Source organism: Felis catus, chromosome E1 (assembly GCF_018350175.1).
Source record: "Felis catus isolate Fca126 chromosome E1, F.catus_Fca126_mat1.0, whole genome shotgun sequence".
Taxonomy (NCBI): Eukaryota; Metazoa; Chordata; class Mammalia; order Carnivora; family Felidae; genus Felis; species Felis catus.
In genome coordinates this window covers 22,964,136-22,989,817 of record NC_058381.1, presented here as the reverse complement: position 1 = coordinate 22,989,817, position 25,682 = coordinate 22,964,136, and the positions used below count along the sequence as shown (strand labels likewise).

General features: G+C 38.6%; 1 protein-coding gene across 4 annotated transcripts in view; it reads right to left on the bottom strand.

Moving 5' to 3' along the window:
• AP2B1 (adaptor related protein complex 2 subunit beta 1) overlaps positions 1 to 25,682 on the bottom strand; it is a 127,275-nt gene that overhangs the window by 98,741 nt on the left and 2,852 nt on the right. For 3 of the 4 annotated variants that reach the window (XM_023244427.2, XM_023244429.2, XM_023244428.2), the window contains exons 2-5: positions 21,533 to 21,592; positions 14,964 to 15,069; positions 10,029 to 10,164; positions 7,909 to 8,154 (exon numbers count right to left, since the gene is read on the bottom strand). In XM_023244427.2, coding sequence (XP_023100195.1) covers positions 7,909 to 8,154; positions 10,029 to 10,164; positions 14,964 to 15,069; positions 21,533 to 21,569 — 525 coding nt within the window. In that variant the 5' untranslated portion in view covers positions 21,570 to 21,592. Of the gene's footprint in view, positions 1 to 7,908; positions 8,155 to 10,028; positions 10,165 to 14,963; positions 15,070 to 15,341; positions 15,442 to 21,532; positions 21,593 to 25,682 lie in introns of all 4 variants that reach the window. The other variant, XM_023244430.2, reaches the window with a different exon arrangement.

Below are 25,682 nucleotides of genomic sequence, written 5' to 3'. Positions count from 1 at the left end.
AGATCAGGCTCTGCATGGAGCCTGCTTGGGTTTCTCTCTCCCTCCCTCAAAATAAATAAACTTAAAAAAATGTAAAAAGAATAAAAAAATAACCTATAAGTTAGTAACAACTGATAGAAAACTGATTTAAAAAGAAGTGAGAATCACAGAAAGATTTCCAGAGTTTATTACACAGGAAACAAAAATCATTTACTTCCTCTATAAGCAGAGACAGAACAACACTCAGATCAACCAGTGGGAGATTCAAGAGCTGGGCAATCGGCCTTATATCAAAGCAGCCTCTAATGATTCTACTTACTCCATTCCTGCAGAAATCGCTCCTCTTTTGGTACCAAATATAACATTACTCACATGGGGAACCCAGACAGACTGAACATATTACCTCCCACATTACTCTTATTAAGTGCCTACCACCTACAGGCACTCTCACATGCACCTAAAATTCTACCAGCTCCGGAACTCCTTTATGGACTTTTAGCACGAAGAACATTATGTATTTCTCATTTTACTTACGTATGAAATTGTACTTTAAAACTCTACTTATTAATATACATTTAGGGATAACAGAAATCAAGTGAAGTCATGAAGTTTTTCTATGTGCTCTAGACTGATCTTTGAAAGACAACATAGCCCACAAGGGCATCATTTATATTCTGATAAAAATCCTCAAATTTACAAAGTGATCTAGAGACTTGAGTTTTTCAGTACGTACCATCTCAGACTGACTGACAACAAACCACAACTTTCTAAGGCCTAAATAGAAATTATAATAATCAGAAAGTATGCAATGTTAGGTCTGTTCCTCAATAGCTACAGTTTCATTAAATATTTGCTATATATCAGGCATTATTTAAAATTTTTTGATGTTTTTTTAAATAAAACTTTAATGTTTATTTTTGAGAGAGAGAGAGAGAGAGAGAGAGAGAGAGAGTGCGCACGCACGCATGAGTAGGCAAGGGGCAGAGAGAGAGGGAGGCACAGAATCTGAAGCAGGCTCTAGGCTCTGAGCTGTCAGCACAGAGCCCGACACAAGGCTCAAACTCAGGAACCAAACTGTGAGATCCTGACCTGAACTGCAGTCCGATGCTTAACTGACTGGGCCACCTAGGCGCCCCTAGTGTTCATTTTTGGGAGAGAATGAGAGAGTGAGAGTACGAGAGTGTGCACAAGTGGGGGAGGGGCAGAGAGAGGGAGACAGAGGATCCCAAGTGGGCTCTGCACTGACAGTAGAGAGCCTAATGCGGGGCTCGAACTCACGAAACTTGAGATCAAGACCTGAGCCGATGAGCCACCCTGGTGCCCCTGGCATTATTTAAATTTTTAAATTATTCCTTCATATTCAAAATAATTGGGTAAAATAAGCATTATTACCTTTTTAAAGACAAGGAAACTGAAGCTCATTTTAAATAACTTGCTAAAGGCAACATTTTTATTAAGCAGCCACACCAGGACTCAAAACAGCAGCCACTCTAGCCCTACGTGGTTATATGCTATTTCTATTACTTCTATAATCCAAATTTTTGCAAACTTAGCACTACTGACATTTGGGGATGAATAACTGGTTGCTCTAGGGGGCTGTCCTATACACTGCAGGATGTCTGAAGTAGCCCTGGACTCTACCCACTCGATACTAGCAACATCCCTCTGGTTAGCTGTGACAATGAAAAGTGCCCTAGATATTGCCAAATGTACCCTGGGGAGCAAAATCGCTCCCAGTTGAGATCCACTGCCATAATACCATGCTGCTTCTACATGCTGGTGATGGTCACCAAAAAGACGTGACTGCCTTTTGACCTGTGAGCTGGCACTGGATCATTGGAGGCTTCTCATCCTATGTCGATCCTTGGAATGTGGGTTCTGTTTGTCTTTCACTTGCATGGTATATGTGAATGAACCCAGTTAAAGCCTCTTTATAAAATTTTTATAAGGCCTCTTTATAAGATAGCTTTCTAGAATAATTTCTAATTAAAAGAAGCTAACTGGTTTGTTTATTTATTTATTTAGAGAGACAGACACATTGTGAGCAGGGGAAGAGGACAGAGAAGGGGAGAGAAAGAGAGAATCCCAAGCAGGCTCCACACTGTCAACACAGAGCTTGATGCGGGGCCCGAACTCACCAAACTGTGAGATCACGACCTGAGCCAAAACTGAAAGTCAGACGCTTAACTGACCAAGCCACCCAGGTGCCCCAAGATGCTAGCAGTTTTAACCAGAACCTTTGCTAAAGGCTATTCTGGGCCAAGCTGAGGCTATTCTGAGAACATACTGCTCGTGCAGAACACTCATCAAACAGAAATAGGTTTCCTACCTATTCAGTAATTTGTGCTTTGGCAGAGAGGACAGAGCAGAGGGAAGTGGGGCTTCCCAGGGCAGTTCTCAGGGTGACTGATGGAAGCAGAATGGAGAAGGTTTAGAAGACATTAAAGGGGCAAAGTCCTAAGCCAACGGGACTCAGGAGAGCGAAGTTCACAAACAAAAGAAACCATGCGATGGGGTTGTTGGGAGTCTCAGGAGTGGCAGACTCTAGCATGAACATGCTAACTGAAGTCAGAGTATCTCAAATGCCTTGGAGGAAAAAATAAAAACCATAGTAAAGGAGGGAAAATCCTAATGTACGGAAAAAAAGCTATAAAACAATCACTATCACCCAAAAGTGCATTTTTTTCTTGTAAATATACATTTGGCGGAAATTCTAAAAATTCTGACATCTGTGGGAGCGCCTGGGTGGCTCAGTCGGTTGAGCACCTGACTTTGGCTCAGGTCATGATCTCACGATTTGTGAGTTCAAGCCACATGTTGGGTTCTGTGCTGACAGCTCAAAGCCTGGAGCCTGCTTCGGATTCTGTGTCTCCTTCTCTCTCTGCCCCTCCCCCACTTGTGCTCTCTCTCTGCCTCTCAAAAATAAAATAAAACGTAATAAAACGTAATAAAACGTAATAAAATGTAATAAAAATAAAATAAAATAAAATAAAATAAAATAAAATAAAATAATTCTGACATCTGTGAAGAAGTCATGGGAGCTATTCTCCTGTAGCTCCAAAGTGGTTGCTCATTCTGAATACAGGTTTGCTTTCAAAATAATGAGTTAATAAAATCTGCATCTGAAAATAAGTTTGGCTCTAATTCTCTCAGAAAAGACTTTACTATATGAGTTTGTACAGCTATCAACGGCACCAGGACCTTTTAAGTTAATATTGTAGCAATAACGTTAACCCTGTCTAATGTCTATTTCATAGTTACAGGAGCAGCAGCCATCATTCTCATGACCTCCCATAAGCCAAGCACTTGAATATGTGCTTTTATTTATTTATTTTTTAATGTTTATTTATTTTTGAGAGGGAGAGAGACAGAGCGTGAGCAGGGGAGGGGCAAAGAGAGAGGGAGACACAGAATCTGAAGTAGGCTCCAGGCTCTGAGCTGTCTGCACAGAGCCTGACGCGGGGCTCAAACTCATGAACCGTGAGATCATGACCTGAGCTGAAGTTGGACGCTTAAGCAACTGAGCCACCCAGGTGCCCCTTGAATACGCACTTTTTATACCACAACTCAATAAATACTCCTAACACCTTTCTACAATGGCGCCCCTCATTCAACAGAAGAAGAAACTCAGTGACGTTGAGCTAGAATTTAAGAGAATTTTTTTACTTCAAAGTCTGTCTTTTCTCTTTCAAATAGTATTTCACTGAAAGTCTGCTTTAACTGTTACAAATGGGATAACTATAGGAAAAGGGAGTGCGTGTGATCCCCCCAGAAAGACAAGAAATGAAAACAAATCTATTACCTGCAGCAAGGTACCCTATTCCCAGGAATGAGCTTGGAAATCAACATAACCCCAAAAAGTATTCAGATCTTGATCAACATTTTACTCTCCGATTTCAAAGTCATTTCTGCAGGTGCTTTCACCTTTAGGATGCCCTTCTGAAGTGAGCTATAAGAAAATTACTAAAGCAGAACCCCCTGGAAACGTTAATTTTTTTTTTTTTTTGCAAGAGATTCTAGTATTTTCTGGTGCAGTGCTGCCACCGTGTGGAACAACTTCTGAAACAGTGCAACAAAATACCCTCCAGAGCAGAAGAGGACTCAAGCATCAGAGTAAGGAGCTTGAGAGGATTTCCACAGTAAAACAGGTCTCAGATAATTAAAGGCCTTCATATATTCAAAATTTTAACCATTTTGAAACAATAAAACAGTTCTAAATGTGTACGTGTGAATACACACATTTAAATTCTATTGTAGACATACCTCTATGAAGACAGTGACCAATAACGGGTATTGGGACTCAGAACTAGGTTAGAATCCTGGCTATATTAGCACTAGCTGTAGGACTCTGGGATAATTTCCTGAGTGTACACTTCTTGATCTCAACATGGAATAACCTCTACTGCATTGGGAAGATAAGAGAACGAAGCAATAAATCGTAAGTAAAAGCATGTATCTGGCATAGAATGCATTTAAGTTTAAATTTCCCTTTTCCTAAGAACGTATGGTCATCAGAATCCTTTGGAATCTCTCAGATGTTTGAGCTATTAAACCTTACATTCATGTACTCACCTGTTTCCTATCAACAGTATTTGACCCAGCTGATAAAAAAGGAAAATCAGTGGTCTAAATGCCGGTTGTAATACTTTTTGGCAAAAAGCAGGACATCGATTGAGATGAAAAGTATGGGTTCGAGATCAAAGGTAGGCATGTGTGTCTGTTGGCTATCTTAACAAACTTTTCAGTTCTTCACTAAAACAAGCATGAAGAGCTCAAAAAATGATTTGAATAACTGTATGTAAAACAAGACCAGAACAAGAGTAAGCCAAGTAAGGCACAAGCTTAAGGAGACACTCCACTTTCAGGCTTCTGCAGGTATGGAGCTGGCACCTGAATGTGAGTACCATTTTAAATTTTGCACCCTGTGAGCCTTGCTAGCACTCCATTGAACAATATCAAGGGAAAAGTTCTGCTACTGAGAAATGTGACGAGAATCAAAAAGATTTTCTACTTAGAGAGCGATAGGTCCAATGATAATTAATGCTGACACCTGCTCTAGGAAAATCGGCAATAAAGACACAGTAAACAAAAGTGGCTCCTGAAAGTTTCTCAAAATCTACCAGGTGACCTTAAATTTTCTCTAAAAGTTTCCTCAAAGGTAACTTGTGAAAATCCCCTGAAATCACCTCCTGATAAGCTGTAGTAAAAACAGATTAGGAAATTTTATTAAGAGTATTATAGCTGGGGCGCCTGGGTGGCGCAGTCGGTTAAGCGTCCGACTTCAGCCAGGTCACAATCTCGCGGTCCGTGAGTTTGAGCCCCGCGTCAGGCTCTGGGCTGATGGCTCAGAGCCTGGAGCCTGTTTCCGATTCTGTATCTCCCTCTCTCTCTGCCCCTCCCCCGTTCATGCTCTGTCTCTCTCTGTCCCAAAAATAAATAAACGTTGAAAAAAAAATTAAAAAAAAAAAAAGAGTATTATAGCTTAATATAATGTTATATTAAATTCAAACAGAGACCCACTGATGTGTTGCCTGTTTATATTACTTACATAGGTAGGTATGGCATGGGGGAAAATAGGTAAAACAAGCCTAGCACATGCTGATAATTACCGAATCTGATGATGGTAAATGGATTCATTTCACTTATCTCATTTTCATTTAGTCACTTTAATTTTGAATATGTTTGAAAATTCCCATAATATAAAGTATAAATAAATAAATAAATGGCATACATGTTACTTGAGAGTAGGATCTGGCCAAAACCAGCCCTTCCTCCATAATGAAAACTTAAAATAAGTTAAATTAGGCTTGTTCCAGAATCATTCCACCCTCTCAACTGATCTGGATAAAGTTTTAAGTTCTAAGTGCTTGGGTACAAAAAAATGAAAAGAGCAGAAAAAAGAAAAAGCAAACCTTTACTAAACCATCAGTTACTCCCTATCCCTAATCATCTAATTTTGTAGGTTCTACTTTGAAGAATTTACATTAGTGTAAAAATGCCTTTTTCTCCCCAAAATGGAATTGCCTAAATAAGTTAGAATTCATTTTCACCTCACTCCACTCCACATTCCTAGTCCCACTATTTAACAAGTTTCCATGAGTGCACAATACCCTATTCATCTGGATGCCTGAAATTGGGAGCATGGAAGCCAAATACTTTTCATCTTCTCACTTGTCCTCAGGTAGAAAATTTCCAGTACAGCTGTTCAGAGTAACAGTGACTCAGAAACAACACTAAAATACAACTTAGGACCAACTACATAGTCTATAACATAGATACTAATGCCTTGTAAATTTCTTTCTTCCTTTTTTTTTTTAAACTTATTTGAGAGAGAGACAGCACACATGCAGGACAGGGGCAGAGAGAATCCCAAGCAGGCTCTGAACTGTCAGCGCAGGGCCTAACATGGGGCTCAAACCCACGAACCGTGATATCACATGACCTGAGCCAAAATCAAGAGCTGGACGCTCAACCGAGGCACCCAGACGCCCCTATAAATTTCTTCCTGTATGGAATAAAAAAAAGCGGGGGAGAAGTCACATGATCTTACTTGAGGTGGAAAAAAGCAAAGGCTGAATCTTCTTACTGATGGTGACATCCTATCAGAAGTCATAGTTTAAGCACATCCATATCTGCACCCACTGCTGTACCTAGAAGGTGGCTAAAAAGATTCCTGATGATAGTAAGTACCACAGTACCTTAAAAAAAAAAGTGGGGCTTGCTTCATCCTTTGACCTTGATACTAAACTTGAAGGAGAATAAACAGAAGCCAAGGCTATTCAAAGAAGAAGATGAACCAAATGAAATATCAAAGCAGAGATCTGAGTGGGTAATTTGCAAGTGAGAGGCAATGTCTATTTCAAGGCAAATTCCAGAAAGTTCAACAACAAGAAAAGTATTCAAAGGTCACTCATTTGATTAACTCACAATTATTCACCTCTAAGTAAATATTGTATTAGGCAAAAAGGGGAGAAAAGGTGGCCATATTCCTTCATCTTCTCAGCAATGATACTTTGACCAATCATTGAATTCAAATGAGCTCCAGTTACCAGCAGAGTCAACATACCACTTGGGACTTTCTCCCCTTCATTACATGGACAAAGTTAAAAATGTTAATATGAGAAATAAAAGTACTCCAAACTTTAAGGTGTCAAGTTGTTTTCCAGCTCCTAAATGTTTAAAGTTTTTTTTTTTTTTGGTTAAGCTTATTTATTTATTTATTTATTTATTTATTGAGAGAGAGAGAGAGAGAGAGAGAGAGAGAGAGAGAGAGAGAGAGAACGCATTCACAAACAAGCATAAGCGTGGGAGGGGCAGATAGAGAGGGAGAGAAAGAATCCCAAGCAGGCTCTGCACCATCAGCACAGAGTCTGATGTGGGGCTCGAGCTCACCAACCTGTGAGATCATGACCTGAGCTGAAACCAAGAGTCTGACGCTCAACCGACTGAGCCACCCAGGCACTCCCAGCTACCAAATGTTTAAAACGTTAGTTGTCAAAAGAGAATCTTGTCCTAGAATTTTCCTGTAGAAGAATGCATAAAAATCACTAAGCAATAAATATAACTTTGTTTCTATTGCCACACTGCTAGAAAAGACCACAAACATCTGAAGAAATCATCTTTAAAAAACTGCTATCAGTTTAAGGTAAAATCCTCTTAAAAAAATGATGAAAGAACCGGTTGCTGAGCAAATACAGGGATAGGTATGATACAAAGGTTTGCTTTAAGACCCTAGTATTTTAGTAGTTGGTTTTCACCTCAGAAACACCTACAGTGTGAGACAGATAATCTGAGGGACACACAGAATTCATACTTCCCACAGCTAACCTAGGTTTCAATGTCCCAAACATAAGATTTGTTTTAAACATGATTTTTTAAAAGGGACCCATTTTAAGCACTATTCTCTTTATAAAAGCAGAAGTTTGTTACCATTGGATTTGAATCTGCTATGAGATCCCGCAGAGAATCCAGAAATCCCTGATCCTCTACCATTTGGGCATTGATATCATGGAGTTTTGCCACACAGACTGCTGCTGTTTTCCGAACATAGGGATCTTCATCCTTCAAACACTTTCGGAGGGGCTCACACAGATATTCTGTAATCTTGTCCACCCGGATGCACCCCATGGTCCTGACTGCCAAGGCCCGAATGAGAGGATTAGGATCTTCACAGTCCTTTAAAAAAAAAAAAAAAAAAAAAAAAAAATCATTGACAACTGTAGGTGTACATGGTAACTAAAAGTAAATAGTCTAGTTTATACAAACCACAAAAAAATATTTCCTTAATGTAAGCTTCCAGTTACATTCTATATCAGAACATAAATCATCCCATGCTATTGTTTCCTAAGTACAAATCTTAGTTGCTTATTTAAGAGTTTAGCTTAGAAAGTCATTTAATTGTTTCATAAACACAGTGAAGAAATGCCCAGAAGGGCAGCACCTTAGTGAGCTGGTAATACCATCCCCATGGCTATTAGTGGACCTCCCTTAACAACAGGAAAAAAATGAGGAATTGAAAAGATGTGTTCCACTCCAGAGCCAGTCTGCAAATATCAAGTAGAGAGAAAAGAGGTTGGGACTTTCTGGGGCCTACAGCCAAGAAAGCAAAGGAGAGAGAAACTGGTTTGGGCCTGCCCCAAGTTCCTGGAGTTAAGCAGCAGAGAGAGCCCTCCAAGATCCCAATTAACATACATTCTCCTTTCCCCCCCCCCCCAAATGAGGGATTTATTTACTTATTTATTTTTAAGTGAACTCTACACCCAACATGGGGCTCGAACTCACAGACCCAAGTTCAAGAGTTGCATATTCTACCAACTGAGCCAGCCAGGCACTCCTACATTCTCCTTTATTAGCAAATGCTTCCAAATACAGTACAAATAGAATACTCCTTAAATTGCACTATGCTAAAAATTTTCTTTAAACATTCTAAACCTTGTATACACCAAAGTACAAAACAAGTAAACTAAATTATCTTTCCAATGATGTAGTCCACCTATGAACCACCAGACAGAAAGAATGTTATGTTCTCTGATTTTGTACAATGTAGCTAAACACAGGTAAAGAACAAAAATTCCATAAGAAAGCAAGCATATAGTTTATTTTTCAGAACAGTTTAATAAAAGCTAATTTTAGAAATACTGTCTTTTTTTTAATGCAGACTAAATTCCCAACAAAGGGAAAAAACAGCAAAAAACCATATATATATATATAAAATATTAAAATATGTATTTTTTAATAGGTACAGCCTCATTATGTCCATCAAATCTAATGATAGGAAAACTATGACTGCATGTTCAATAATAAGAAATTTCTTAATGGTCAATTTTTTAAGATGTGAAAATTGTAGTTATGTTTAAAAAAGAGATCTTATTCTGACAAATGTAAGGATGAAATTATTTTTCATCTTTATCATGTTTGGGATTTACGTTAAAATCACCTAGTAGGAGAATGAGGAGGAGTCAGGAAAGCATGTATGGGAGAATAAATAAAACACGACCGGTCATGGGTTATTAACTACTGCAACTACAAGATGGGTAGGAATTTATAATACGATTTCCTCTACTTCATTATGTTTGAAAGTTTCCATAATAAAAAAATTAATCCAGTGTTAAGACCTATTAAGTAAGACAAAACAGAGGTAGTAGCTCCTGTGGTTTCTACTACTTCTAACTCATAAGCATAATTTTTACAAAGGGAAACTAGATAAAGCCCAGGTTACTGAAACTGCAATGATATACCTAAGCTTTGTCAGCCTGGGTAGGTAAAACATTAAGGCTTCTTCACCTGCTTTTCTTCTTCCATCTGGCAAGGACACCAAGACCAGCTAACTGAAAGCTCTCCATATGGTCTGAATTGGATGACAAATGCTGGCATAAAGAAGGCTTAAAAACATGAACATTCCTAGTCAGTGCCAGTACTTCTCCAGAGGCCCTCTTTTGGAACAGAGGTTGCTTATTTGCAATGCAGACATTAACTATATCAAGAAACACTTCTGAAAAGGTTACTTGAGACAGAAGAGACTGGTCTTGAGTCCCTGGGGGAAATGTTACCTTCACAAAGCTGTTGACAGCCATGATGGCCATGTCTGGCTGACTCTTGGCGTAGTTCATCAAATAAAGGTACACAAGCTTCTTTAATTCCAGATTGTCGGTTTGCATACAGTTCACTACATCTGGAAAGAGAGAGCTGAGAGGAGAAAAGAGAAAAGAAAAATGAAAAGATGTTGATGTCAAGCCAATGGATAGAACCTGAAGAAATGGCCTTATTTTACAAAGTGATCTGATGCAAGGACAAATGTCCCCACGGTAATAATAATTATCTCACTGAGATGAATTTCTAAAGAAACTGTAACCCTGGGTCTCAAGAAAGTCTCTAAAAATAGAGTTTTTAAGAAACTTTTCATTACAAAAATTCCTAACAAATAGAAACAGCAGTATAATGAACCCAATATATCCATCACCCAGCTATAAACAAGTACTAATACATGTCCTCGATCCATTCTCCTTCCCTCCCTGTCCCTATCCCATCTAGTTGCTCTGGATTATTTTTAACCAAATCCTAGACATCATATAATTTCACATATAATATTTTAGGACATATCTTTTAGAAATGTTGCTTTTAATTTTTTTTTTTTTTTTTTAACGTTTACTCCCTTTTTGAGAGACAGAGACAGAGTGTGAGCAGGGCAAGGGGCAGAGAGAGGGAGACATAGAATCCGAAGCAGGCTCCAGGCTCTGAGCTGTCAGCACAGAGCCCGACACGGGGCTTGAACTCACAAACTGTGAGATCATGACCTGAGCCGCAGTCAGACACTTAACCAACTGAGCCACCCAGGAACCCCTGGAATGTTGCTTTTAAAAAAACAGTCTTTATCACATATACAAATTAACAGTAATTCTATATATCAATTCATTGTAGGTTCAATGCACTATGGTTGCTATACTTTTTAAATGTTCATATTCTTCTATCCTTGGCCAGTGAGAACTTACTCAGTTCGCTTCTGAGTCCCTGGGATGTGACCCTGTATTTTCACCAGTTTCCTTGCTTTCTGGTAGGACATGATGTTCCATCCAGGATCACTTGGTTCATTTCTAATCTTACAATTAAAATCAGTCATTTTTCTAAGACGTCCAGATTCCCTTCTAGTGGAATTTATTCTTTCTTTCTTTTTTTTTTTTCTTTAGTTTATTTGAGAGAAAGAGCAAGCGAGCACGTGCAAGTGGGGAAGGGGCACAGAGAGAGGGAGAGAGAGAATCCCAAGCGGGCTCCATGTTGTCAGTGCAGAGCCCAACAAGAGGCTCGATCCCACGAACTGTTGAGATCATGACCTTAACCCTAAATCAAGAATCAGACACTTAACCAACTGAGCGACTCAGGTGCCCCTATTTCTTTATTCTTAATATTACATATTCAGACAATGAAAACGAGTCTCCTCAAATATAAAAGGAGTTTACACTTTTTCCAAGTTCAAGTCATTTCATGATTTACTACTTTCCTGTAAAGCCAAAGGAAAGTGGCATCATTAGAAGGTGAGCTTATTGGATTTTAACGTATAAGCTGTATTTTTAAAATATAGGTGAACTATAATTTTATGAGATTAGCAATTAAACTTCCCCTTAAAGCTTTAACAAAGTACTGTAAAACTTCTAAATACTTCTGAACATCTTACTACAAGTACCCAGAAAGCAAATGTCAGTATATTTCTACAAAAAGGAGAATGGCTGAAATAACTGGTCACATGGTACAGCTCCTGGACACACACACACAATAAGCAGATACTTATTTACAGAAAGGAAGATGGACAGCAAAGTCAAAGAATCCACCTTATCTCCAACGAACCAATGACTTCTGCTCTGAAAGGCAAACTGTTTAATCAATATACATACCTAGTTTCAAGCACATGTAGATACTCAACAAACACTAATTAACATTCCCCCAAAATGAATGTTCTTTCCATTTCTTAGAATAACTCATGGGCAAAACAACTAAAAACTGACAAACAAATGTGACACATTAACCAACAGTAAATTTAAGATCCTGAGTAATTTAATTCCAACAACCTGCCCAAGATCAAAAAGATCTTGGTCAAGAACAAAGTTCTAGAGGTAAAAACTGTTAAGTATCAACCTATAAAGCTAGAAAGTTGATTTTTCCAATATGGTAGCCACTGGTCATATGTAGCTACTCACTGGCAGTGTGGCTAGTCTGAACTATGATGTGAGATATATATATATATATATATATATATATATATATATATATATATACATACACGAGATATATATATACGAGATATATATATATACGAGATATATATATGTATATATATACACACACACATATACATATACACATACATATATATTTATGTATATATAAAATACACATTGGATCTTGAAGACTTAGTATGAAAAATATAATGTAAATTACCTCAATAATTTTTATTATTTTTAAATTTCATATTGGAATGATACTCGATATACTGTTAAATAAAATACATTATTAGAATTTCATCTATGTTTTATTTTAACTTGGCTATCAGAAAATTTTAAATCATATATGGGCTCACATTGTATTTCTTTCTCACAGCACTGAACTTGAAGTTACTTGGAGGGGAGACTGAAATATGATAACCTATGAATAGCTCAGCTCTATTTATTCTGCCTCTTTGAGCTATCTAGGCACGGCACAAATCCCATCTCCTCCGAGAAGTGTTCTTCAACTATTCCTATTTACACGTATCTCTCTTTTGTAGAATTCTTATTGCCTTTAATGTATACTCTAGTTCCTAATAATAAAATTGTATTTTATTACTCCCTAAGTTTTCAGATTTTGGATCTCTTCAACTAGATAGTAAATACAATGAAGGCCAAAAGATACCTACTATCATTTTGTTTAAACTATGATATGTGGGGCGCCAGGGTAGCTCAGTCAATTGAGTGTTCAAATTCTTGATTTTGGCTCAGGTCATGATCTCACGGTTCATGGTTTCGAGCCCTGCATCGGACTCTCCACTCTCACTGCAGAGCCTTCTCTGACTCCTGTATCTCCCTCTCTCTCTGCCCCTCCTCAGCTTGCATGCATGTGCATACGCTTTCAAAAATAACACTAAAAAAAGTTCTAAAATAACAAATGCATTTCATATTAACATATCACTTTAAAGCAAAAAAATTTGTATTTTTTAAAAAATTAAGACGATATTGTTTTACATGTTGCAAATCTCTTTAATGTCTAGTTTAAGCAATGACAGCTATGTCCTCATATTTGCTCCTGCATTCAACCTGTTGTAGAATGTTGGGGTTTTTTGTTGTTGTTAAGTTAATTTATTTATTTTGAGAGAATGTGAGAGAATGTGAGTGGGGAGAAGCAGAGAGGAGGAGACAGAATAACAAGTAGGTTCCACACACTGTCAGCACAGAGCCCGATGTGAGGGTTGAACTCACAAACCGTGAGACCATGACCTGACCAAAATCAAGAGTTGCACACCTAACCGCCTGAGCCACCCAGGCACCCCTGTAGAATGTTGTTTTGACTGAAGTGTAAGAAGCAAATCATACACATATATTAACTGGAAAAGACAGGAGTATTTTAACAGCTTTTTCAAATAACTGGATATTCTTTGATACATTAAAGCTAGACAAAGGCTTTTTCTCTTTTGTCTTTTTCAGCACACACATTAATCAGCTTAAAAGTCAGCTACAATGTGGAATCTGAAACCATATCAAACTTTTTAAACTTGCTTGCAATAAGATCTATCTTTTATCACTTAATGTGAATGGATCTTTTACCCATGGATACTTCTATGATCTATGCACTGGTCATTTAGAAAATATTGGTTGAGTTATGCAGATCCTCCCAATGACACATTTCATCAGAGAACAGTAAATAATAATTAATTCATTTCACCACCAATCTCATCAGAAAAGTCTCTAAGTATTGGGATGCTGTCAAGCTCATAATGAGAGATACAAGTTTTCCAACAGTCTAATTTTTACTTTAAAGCTCAAAATGGATCTGTCAATTTTTTTCTCTAGAAGTGACAGGTTCACTTTGTTCATTTTTGATAAAATGTCTCCCAAATACTGAAGATCTGATTAACTATAATTTATCTGTCAATCATTCTTTTACTTAAAAATGGTATTCCCAATTCAAACAATCGGCTTTCTTCCAGGTCAACCAATCACACTATGTTATGCAGAAGTGCTTTATGCATAATTCCTATTTTATCGCATGGTATATTAAAAAGACCTGACTCATATTTCAAGGCTTAATAAAATACATTTTTAATGCTTCAATGAAGAATAGCCCTAAGTGAAACTGCCCTTTTTTCCTGGAAGTAAGTGGTGATGAAGAATACAATGACTACTATAGCAGTTTGGCACTGCTACCTTGATTCGCACTAAGGCATCAGCAGTGCAAATGTCAACACAGTGAAAAGGCAAATAATACCTAAGTATTACTATAATAGCCTTGACCTCATAAATCCCCCAAAAGGATTTTGGGAATCCTCAGGGGCTTGTGGATAATCTGCACCTATTTCCAAATGGTCTGGCTGAATTACGGGGAGAGCAGGGAGGGTGAGAAAACAGACTTTGTTAACGTTGATTTTCATCTTGAATTCAGCAACTGATTCTAGAGTTGTAGAGTTAAGAACATTGGCTCGAGCCAATTAAAGAACATATGAGCTTCTGCTTCTCGGTACATTTTTATCATCTCCTAAAACTACTTCAGCAACAGATCTGTAACTGTGCCAGCTCTCAGGAGGTTTTATGCTAGATCTGGACGCCAAGAAAATCAAACTGGTTTCATTCTTCAAAAAAAAGTCACAGAGTTCACGTAAAAGCAACTATACTTCCTTGTGATTTTCAGTGGGACAAACCCATTCTTATAGGTTCTTTGTTTACAACAGTTAAATGAAAAGCAGTAAAAGCCATAAAATAGGGTATGGGTCTAAAGTGACCGACAGCAGGAGTGATGACCCTTACCTAACATCCTTCCCCACAGTCATGGCAGCAATCACCTTCTTCACAGCCTCCTTCCTCTTTTCTTTCTTTTCATTGTTGAGTTCAGCCTTCAATTCAAAGATTTCTCCTACAAGAAAAGAGAACAAATTGGTAAGATCCTAGGACCAGAAAACTAGAGCAAAATACTACACTCTGTAATAAATAACATGACAGCTGACCAGAGACAGGGCAGCAACTGAAGTAGAGGATTTAAAAATTACAGGATAGGTACAATTCAAATCCCTAGAATATTAATTGACCATTGATAAAGATACCATCATTTAGGTTATGCCAGAGAGGAAGCTGCAATCCGGATCTTAGAAGTGTGGGAGTGGGGAAAAAGCAAATCTCATATCTTACTACACAGGGGAGAGAACGGCGTCTGAGGGATGATCTTCCATCAGAATTTCAAGGTCCCAAGGGAAACAATAAATGCAGGCACGGGAACAGGTTCACAAATCTGTTTTCAAGCCAAAGAGACACTAGATATCAGCTCATTCACCCACTCTCAATTTCACAGATAAAGAACTAAGGCTCAAAGATCAGAGTGAGTCAGTGACAGAGCTGCCCTTAGAACTGTGTCTCCTGACTGCTGAATCCAGAGGTTTTCAACCTTGGCTAGACACTAAATTACTTGGGAGGTATTTAAAAATAATAACGGGCTGCCTGCGTGGCTCAGTTGGTTGGGCGTCCAACTTCAGTTCAAGTCATGATCTCGCAGTCTGTGAGTTTGAGCTCCACATCAGGCTCTGTGCTGACAGCTCAGAGCCTGGAGCCTGCTCCAGACCGTGTCTCTCTCTCCCTCTGTCCCTCTCCTACTCGCTCGTGTGTGCACACATGCGCTCTCTCACAAATAAATAAGCACTAAAAAAATAAAAATAACAATGCTCAGGCTCTATTCTGGGGCAAATAAATCAGCATGTCAAACAGAACTCTTAGGTTCATACTTTTTAAAGTTTCTCCAAGTGATTTTTTTTTTTTAAGTTTATTTTTGACAGAGCAAGCAAGTGAGCATGAGCTAGGGAGGGGCAGAGAGAGAGGGAGACACAGAATCCAAAGCAGGCTCCAGGCTGTCAGCACAGAGCCTGACGTGGGGCTTGAACTCACGAACCGTGAGATCATGACCTGGGCCAAAGTCAGACGCTCAACCGACTGAGCCACCCAGGTGCCCCTCTCCAAGTGATTCTAATGCACAACCAGGGCTGAGAATCACTGCTCTAATTAGCACTTTAAGAAGCTGACAGGCTTGGGGCGCCTGGGTGGCGCAGTCGGTTAAGTGTCCGACTTCAGCCAGGTCACGATCTCGCGGTCCGTGAGTTCGAGCCCCGCGTCAGGCTCTGGGCTGATGGCTCGGAGCCTGGAGCCTGTTTCCGATTCTGTGTCTCCCTCTCTCTCTGCCCCTCCCCCGTTCATGCTCTGTCTCTCTCTGTCCCAAAAATAAATAAATGTTGAAAGAAGCTGACAGGCTTTAAGGCCCCATCCTATGCAAATGATCTAACAAAAATGGTAATCTTGAAGCTTCAAGAATGGTACAAACCAGAACCATTTCTAAAGGCACAATCCTGAATGAGTACTCAGGCCCCACACTGGGAAATGCCAGGGATATCATCACTATCTTAAGGACCAGGCTCACCTATCTTCAGAAAACTGGCGCTGAAAGAAAAGGTAACAATCTTCCACCGGTTTTAAAAGAAAGAAGAAAATATACCACTAAGCCTATGAAAGAGAAACTGGCTACTCCCCGTTCAACCTTCCATCTGTACTCTTAAACTCTTCAACAACACTGCCTCATTTTCCTCCATTTCTAGGACTGTGCTTGATGTTCATTTTAACCAGACTTCATTCATCAGTACAGAAACAGTGGGGACAGCAAATTCTGTGATCTATTAAAGCCTCTCAATGGGAAGGATGAAACTGGTAAGAAACAGAAAAGTTGACCACTAAAAAGGCTTGTGACATTAAAATCCACTACCAACAAGGCAAACAGATTAATGCTACAAAAATCAGCTTTATTTAATCAACAACTGCAAAAACAGCAGTCAGGAAAGCTGGGCCCTTTAGAGTCATGCTCCTCTCCATCAAGTCCTCAGCTGCCAAATCCAGCTCTCAGGGTTCCCATCATTTACTTCTAGGAACAGTAAAGGACAAGCCACAGGGTTTCAAAAGTCTGAACTGTGAATAGCAGCAGGAGCTGAAGAATCAAAACAGGATGTAACTGAAACTATTCCAATCCTAGCATAAACTTAAAGAATATGTTCCAGTGGCAGCTCTGGTGGGTGTTGCAGGAAGTAAAAGGAACACAGTCTATCCATTTTTTAAAATGTGGTATTTACCCAGCCGTGATTCAATCTGTAGGTCTTAAACTTTTACAAATCCCTGAATAAAAAAAGGTTACCAGGACTCATTACAAAAGAAGGTTTGAAGAGTTAGGGGAGTTTTTTAATTATACATTTTTATGTCAACATAGACAATACCTTGGTCATAAAGCACACAAAATGTTAACAAAAGAAGAAATAAATACCATTTCAGAATGGTAAGACAATCAGAAAAAAAGCTGATAATGAATGACAAAGTGCTAATAGTTTTTGTGAAGTATAGAAAATAAAGATAGGGAAGAAGTTGGGTGAGAGCCAAAGAGGGCACAAATTATCTCATACATACAAGTTCTTCTATTTTTCTCTTCCTCCTCCCACTAATCAAATCTACCAACCACTGCTAACAGCGAGCAATGGTTCTCAATCTTGGCTACACAAGAGAAAAATGTGGGGTGCTTAAAAAATCCCCACACCCAGGCCAAAGCCCAGACCAATGAAGTCAGGATATCTCAGGTGGAGGGTCCTAGATATCAGTATTGTTCTACACTTCCCTGAGAAATTCCAATGTGTAGGAAAGATTGAAAGTCACAGACTAGCAGTTGATAAAATTAAGAAACTCACTATGTAGTTCTCTGTATTGTAATAGAAGAGTTTGTTTACCCTGACATAACTCCAAATGAACAGAAGAGGCCAGATATGCTTGCACTTTCCTGAAAACAGCGTATCAAGCAGATATGCTGTTTGCTCACTCTAGACCACCACAGTGTGCCCTCCTATTTTAAAATTAAAAAACAAAACAAAACAAAAACAAAACTTTTTTACAGGGGCACCAGGCTCAGTCAGTTAGGCATCTGGCTCTTGATTTCGGCTCAGGTAAGGATCTCATGGTTTGTGAGATTAAGCCCCAGGTCGAGTCTGCTTTGACAGTGCAAAGCCTGCTTGGGATTCTCGCTCTCCCTCTCTCAATAGAAAAAAAAAAAAAATCATTTCAATCTTAAAAGTTGCAAGAGTCCCCAATTGTTAACATTGTGCCACATTTGCTTTATCATATGTTCTATATATTTACATGTTTCTTCCTGAATAATAGTAAACAATAATAGTAAACTGCAGCCATCCTGTCTCTTTAGCTCTAAGTACATCAATGTACAATTTCCAAAAATGATTATCTTATATAACCATAATGCTATGATCAAAATCAGGAAATTTAACATTGACACATCATCATCATCTAATCTATGGACTCAACTCAAAAGTTTTGATAACCTCCTTCATAGTAATTTTACCACCATCCCCCCTCAGGCCAGGATCCAATGATCACTATGTTATATTTTACTATAGTATCTCTTTAGTCTTCTTTAACCTGAAACAGTTCCTTAGCCTTTGTCTTTCATGATAATGACATTTATTAAAGGTTTAGGCCAGTTATTTTACAGAATGCCCTCGGTACGGGGTTTATCATGGATGTTCCCTCATGATTACATTGAGGTTATGCATTTTGACAGGCATAATTCTTAGGGGATGGTATGTTTTTCTCAGTGAATGACATCAAGAGGCAAATAATGTTAATGCGTCCCATTATAGGTGATGTTACCATCAAATATGTGGTTAAGTTGGTAAATACCAAGTCCTAACCCTGTAAAGTTACTGTTTTTTCCTTTGTGATTAGTAATTTGTGAAAGGAAACTTCAAGACTATTTAAATATCTTGTTCCTCATCAAGCTTTCACCTGGTAGTTGTTTTAGTATTCATTGATGACTCTTGCCTAAATCAGTTATAACTATGATTTATGCATGTATATGTTATTCAGTGAGTTATAATCTACTACTATGGTCATTTTTTTTTTTTAATATTTACTTTTGAGACAGAGAGTGAGCAAGTGAGCAGGAGAGGGGCAGAGAGAGAGAATCTCAAGCATGATCCACACTGTCAGTGCAGAGCCCAATGTAGGGCTCGAACTCACAAACCTTGAGATCATGACCTGAGCCGAAATCAAGAGTTGGACACTTAACTGACGGAATCACCCTGGTGCCCCTAATGATCACTTTTTTTAATGCTCAAATTATCTCAAATTTGGCAAATGGAAGCCCCTTCAAACCATGCTGCTCCTTGATATGTCCCATCAATTTTTTTTTTTGCTTTCTGGCATAAGATGTTCATGTTCATCTTGTACTTTCCCTTGATGCACCCTGGAATCAGTTATTTCTCCAAAAAGTCCTGATTCCTTTTCCAAAGAGTCCTGATTCCTTTTAGTTGGAAATGATGTTTAGAAACCAAAGGGTATTCAGTGTCCTTTGCATCTACTCTGACTTGAAAGAAATTAGGATATTTAATCAGAAACTCCATAGTGTTATGGGGCGCTTGGGTGGCTCAGTCAGTTAAGCATCAGACTTCGGCTCAGGTCATGATCTCAAGGTTCATGAGTTTGAGCCCCGCGTTGGGCTCTGTGCTGACAGCTCAGAGAGCCTGGAGCCTGCTTCGGATCCGTGTCTCCCTCTCTCTCTGCCCTTTCCCTACTTGCGCTCTGTCTCTTGCAGAAAAGAAACTCCACAGTGGACACTCAATAAATATTTTCAGAATAAATACACACAATGAATCAGACAAGATAGAAGGACCCTTGGTTCTTCAAGACTAAACTTAGTTAAATCTGAAGACAGTCAGGAGGCCGAGGCCAGTAAATTACAACAGAAACAAGAAAGATAAATTCTGAGGCAGAGAAGTTATATTTCATCCACTGGAAGAAAGGAGAAAAGGTCCATTTGAGGAGAAAAGTTGTTGAGGAATAAGAGGAATGATAGTTGTGTCACGGTTAGAATGCTTCAGTAAATATAAAGACTGCTAAATACAAAGCACAGAATCCTAATCCTGAAGAAAAGTAAATCTCAGCTTCTCAACAACAGGTTGAGAAGAATGAAACCAGTCTGTTTTGGATAGGAGGGCCATCTATCGCACTAGAAATGAACTATTATTTAGGAACAATTTTACAAAAGATGAGGAGTTTGGATTTTCCCAAGAATCCTTAGTTCCTACCCCACAAATGTAAAAATCAGCATTACATTTCTGATTACAAAGATAATGAGGTTAATAAATGCAAAGTTATTCAAGTAGTCCACAGTCTATAACCTAAAAATCATGGAATTGATTCTAAAGGTTCCCTGTTTTAAGTATAAAGAACATATTTAGACAAAGCCCAGATAAAGAATGAGGTAGATCTGGGGCGCCTGGGTGGCTCAGTCAGTTGAGTGTCCGACTTCAGCTCAGGTCATGATCTCACAGCTTGTGGGTTCAAGCCCCGTGTCGCGTTCTGTACTGACAGCTCAGAGCCTGGAGCCTGCTTCGGATTCTGTGTCTCCCTCGTTCTCTGCCCCTCCCCCACTGGTGCTCTCGCTCTCTCTCTCTCTCTCTCTCTCTCTCAAAAATAAATAAACATTAAAAAAAAAATTAAAAGAATGAGGTAGATCTATATGGAGGGATATGAAAATATCAAGTTTCTATGTACTGTTTGCTTGAAGTTTGTTAAAGATAAAAATTTTTTAAACATATGTATTAATACTTGCATTTATATGCACAGAAAAAGACTAAGGATACACCCTGAGTTCACCTAAGGAACAAGAATAAGGAGAAAGAGAAATTTCTTTTTTACTTTTTACGTGATCTGTATTGTTTTAATATTTAAAAAAAAATTTTTTTTAACGTTTATTTATTATTGAGAGACAGAGCCAGAGCATAAGCATGGGAGGGGCAGAGAGAGGAGGAGACACAGAATCTGAAGCAGGCTCCAGGCTCTGAGCTATCAGCACAGAGCCCACAAACTCGGGGCTCGAACCCACAAACCGCGAGATCATGACCTGAGCCGAAGTCGGACGCTCAACCAACTGAGCCACCCAGGTGCCTCTGCTTTAATATTTCCAAGTAAAAACTAAAAGAGAATAAATGTGCCCTTTCTGCCTTCCTCAGACCTACCCATCTTCGACAAATTAAAATTGGATTTCATCCTTTCACCAAAACAGAACCTCCAAGCCAAAATGAAGTGCATCCCAGCTCTATCTATATTTAAAAGCCTATCCTTTAATAATTTATTCAAATACACCTTTCTGTACAAATAGTAGATCCCCAATGAGATAGTCCACAATATGCATGTCTAAAGAGGTCAGAAACATTCTAGGTGGGACAATCTTACACCACAATTTTTGAAGGAACTCAAACTCAAAAGTTCTTTAATCAAGTTTTCATGCTTACCTTTTTTATTGGTTGTGAAGTACTTGGAGTCAGTCATGGTTTTGGATCTTTAATGTGCACCTACAACAAGAGAAAAAAATTCCTTTATCCAAATTATTGATGTCCAGCAAGGAATTCAACTACTTTTTTTTTTTTAATCTTTTTTTCAGCGTTTTTATTTATTTTTGGGACAGAGAGAGACAGAGCATGAACGGGGGAGGGGCAGAGAGAGAGGGAGACACAGAATCGGAAACAGGCTCCAGGCTCCAAGCCATCAGCCCAGAGCCTGACGCGGGGCTCGAACTCACGGACCGCGAGATCCTGACCTGGCTGAAGTCGGACGCTTAACCGACTGCGCCACCCAGGCGCCCCGGAATTCAACTACTTTTAAGAACATTTATAATAATTTCTGTACTCAAAATTGAGTATTTTCTTCCTTACCACCGTTATTGGTGATTCAAGAGACGCAAAGATAATTAAGAATGTAACTCTTGCCTCAAGGAACTAACTGGGGCAAAATAACAGGCTAAATGGAATGGACTGATAATATGAACCTACTATGGCTTTGTAATTTTATCCATAATTATCTCAACACCTCGAAGATCTAAAGCTAGACCTTTTTGTAAATACATCTTCAATTAGGCACTCAAATATTTAAGATAAAAAAAAGTTTGTTTTGAAAGATCTCCCAATTACTTTCCATTCAGGAAAATGCGATTTACTCCCTACCTCAAGGGACGTATCCTGAAAACACATATCCTGAAGCAATGTTAAGGTCAAAGTAGAAAGAGAAAACAGTTGTGCCAACCTATTCACTATTACACTTGAGAAAAGGAATCTAAGAAAAAAAAGACTAAATTAATAGGACAATATTCTTTCACAACAAATATCTAGAAGCAAACATGCCTCATGCATGGATTTTTTTAATTACAGTTTTCGTATTTCCAACAATCTACACTTAGCCCAAAAGAATAATATTCCAAAAGAATAACATTCTTCAATAATTCTTTTGTATTCCAAAAGAATATCACTTTACAGTTAAAAATAAGGCCAGAAAAAAAAAAAGAGAGAGAGAGAAGATTTATTCAGTCACCACTGCATACAAAAGAGAATCAGAACTGGCGTTAAAACTTAAAAGATCATGGATCTCAGCCTCAAGTTTAATACTTCTGTTCCAATTCCCAGGAAATTAATCCAGCTGACACATGGTTTCACTAGTAAAACAAAAATGGCATGGACTGGCCACATTTCTCCCTAAATAATGAGACAATGTTTTCTGATTTGAGAAACTCAAGACTTCATCCAAAGTACTTGGTATCTTTAAATGTATTAAAATTTTCTTTTAATAATATCCCTTCTGCACTCAAAAACATGTATCTTCTTCCTTACCATCATCAACAATACTTACTACCAAATTTAGGACTGATGCCTGGCACCTGCTCATTACTGTCATGCCACAACATGAGTGATCATAAATTTGGCAAACTTGAGCAATACCACATATGGCAAACAACAGTAAATATGGATCAGAGAGAAAAGGCCTAAGCACTAAACAAATCGATGTAATTAAGGAAAAGGAAAAAGAGCCAAATAAACACGAAATAACGAAAACAGCCTGGCTCAAATTTGATCTCTAAAATGTGCCACTTGAACAACCTAAAGGAAATTAGACTCAGCTGAGATCTTTCCAAGTGGCTATTATTTACAGTCCTGATCCTTATGCAAGAGCGCTATAGGTTGTATCAGAATTTCACTGAATTCCCTTGTTAAAAGACATGAGCTAGAACTCACAAACATTATAGAATACAGAAATTCCCATTTTAGGGGCACCTGGGTGGCTCAGTCAGTTGAGCGTCTGTCAGTGTGGAGCCTGCTTGGGATTCTCTCTTTACCTCTCTCTGCCCCTCCTCTGCTCATGCTTTCGCACTTTCTTGCGTGTGCTCTCTCTCAAAATAAGTAAATAAAACTTAAAAAATTGTTTTGAAAAAAAAAGAAATTCCCGTTTTGATAGTTGTTTAAAAAAAAAATTTTTTTTTAACGTTTATTTATTTTTGAGACAGAGAGAGACAGAGCATGAACAGGGGAGGGTCAGAGAGAGAGGGAGACACAGAATCTGAAACAAGCTCCAGGCTCTGAGCGGTCAGCACAGAGCCCGATGTGGGGCTCGAACTCACGGACCACGAGATCATGACCTGAGCCGAAGTCAGACACTTAACCACTGAGCCACCCAGGCGCCCTGATAGTTGTTATAATTAAAAATTAACCTGTAACAGGGGCTTGCCTTCTGCAGTATTTTCATAATGCCTTTCTAGAAAAAATTTGAAGAATGTTATAATCATTTAATCCATTTACAATGTACACTAAATTTGAAATGGGCAAATTGAAGAAAGGGAGTCCTTCACATAAAAGACCTGGAATAAATCTGAAATTATCATGTAATAACTTACACATAAAAAGAGAGAAACGGCTATACAGAAACGATCACTAGAGCCTAACAGGAGAGCCATAGCTCAAGGCCATTATGGCTTAAGATGTTACTATGCCTATTAAGTCCAATAAGATCACCAAAACTTAAAACTTGTTTAGGATTTACAAACAAAATCTGCTTGGAATTTTTCATACTGCTTGTTTTTGCTTTTTAACATTTTATTTATTTTTGAGAGAGCAAGAAAAAGCACTCATGCTAACAGCAGAGAGCCCACTGCGGGGCTTAAACTCACAAATCATGACCGGAGCCAAAGTCAGATGCTTAACCGACAGAGCCATCCAGGTGCCCCACCCCCACCCCCCCCCCCAGTTTCTTTGAAAAGGGGCACAAAAATTGTTGTTTTCTCAAGATCTCATATTCATATACACATATAAAAAAAATTTTTTTTTTAAGTAACCTTCTTGCCCAGCCTGGAGCCTACCAAGGGTCTTGAACTCATGACCCTGAGATCAAGAGCTGAGATCAAAAGTTGGCCGCTTAACTCACTGAGCCACGCGGGCACACCAAACATATTAAATTCTTTTTTTTTCTTTTCGAGTTTTCCTTATTTATTTTGAGAGACAGTGTGTGACCATGAGCAGGGGAGGGACAGGGAGTGGGAAAGAGAGAATTCCAAGCAGGCTCTGCACTGTCAGCACAGAGCCTGATGTGGGGCTTGATCCCATGACCCATGAGATCATGACCTGAGCTGAGACCAAGAGTCAACGCTCAACCAACTAAGCCACCCAGGTGCCCCACATGTTAAACTTTTAACAGTTTTAACCACAGTCTGTTAAACATAAAACTAACCTAGTCTGAAGTTCTACCTTTATTAATGACCCACACATTTAACTACCTCCCTTAAATTTCATTGTCAAGGAATATATTTCCCTATTCGTTGTGAGCACTGTGTTCTTAACTAGAGAATAACATACCCACCCACAAAATTTCAGGGAAGAGAGTCAAGTAATCTTAGATCCTAATTAAGAATCTCTGCTCTTAAAGAAAGGAAAAACCTATCACTCTTAGTTCCTGCTGTTGGAAAAAACAGTAATGAAACATCTCTTACCCATACTGGCAGGAACACATTGTATTAAGTCAGTTCCTGCCTTAAGCCAAAAGAAAACTCCAAGAAAAATTAAAATAGTCTAAACAAAAACAAGTGGAAAGAGGTGGTAGTTGCACAACACTGGGATTGTACTACCTGTCACTATTCACTTTAAAATGGTTAATTTTGTTATGTGAATTACACTTCAAAAAAATTACATATGTATTTTTTAAAGGAGATAATCACAAGCCAGGGATGAACATAAGCAGATTCTCCAAAATACAAGATGGTGAAAAACGTAGCCTGCATTAGAAGCCAAAGAAAAAGAAGCCAAGATAGAGCTGAAAAAAATAGGGAAAAAAAAAATCAAATATTCGCTGAAGAGCCTCAAAAACCAAGCTCTTCCCGAAAAACAAAAACAAAAACAAAAACAAAACTTTTTGTTCCTACAGAAGAACTCCAGGAAAAAGCAAAGGCATGATGGAGTTTGAACTCACACTACCTTTCCACCAGATCAAACTCCACAAGTCACTGACTGTTCTGAAGGCCTGCGGTTTGGCCTAGGGATATTGCTAAACAATGAAGCTATCACAGGGAAAGCATACAACCTTTCTTACTTGACCTAGCCTGGAGTGTGGTGTCACTGCATTTCAGAG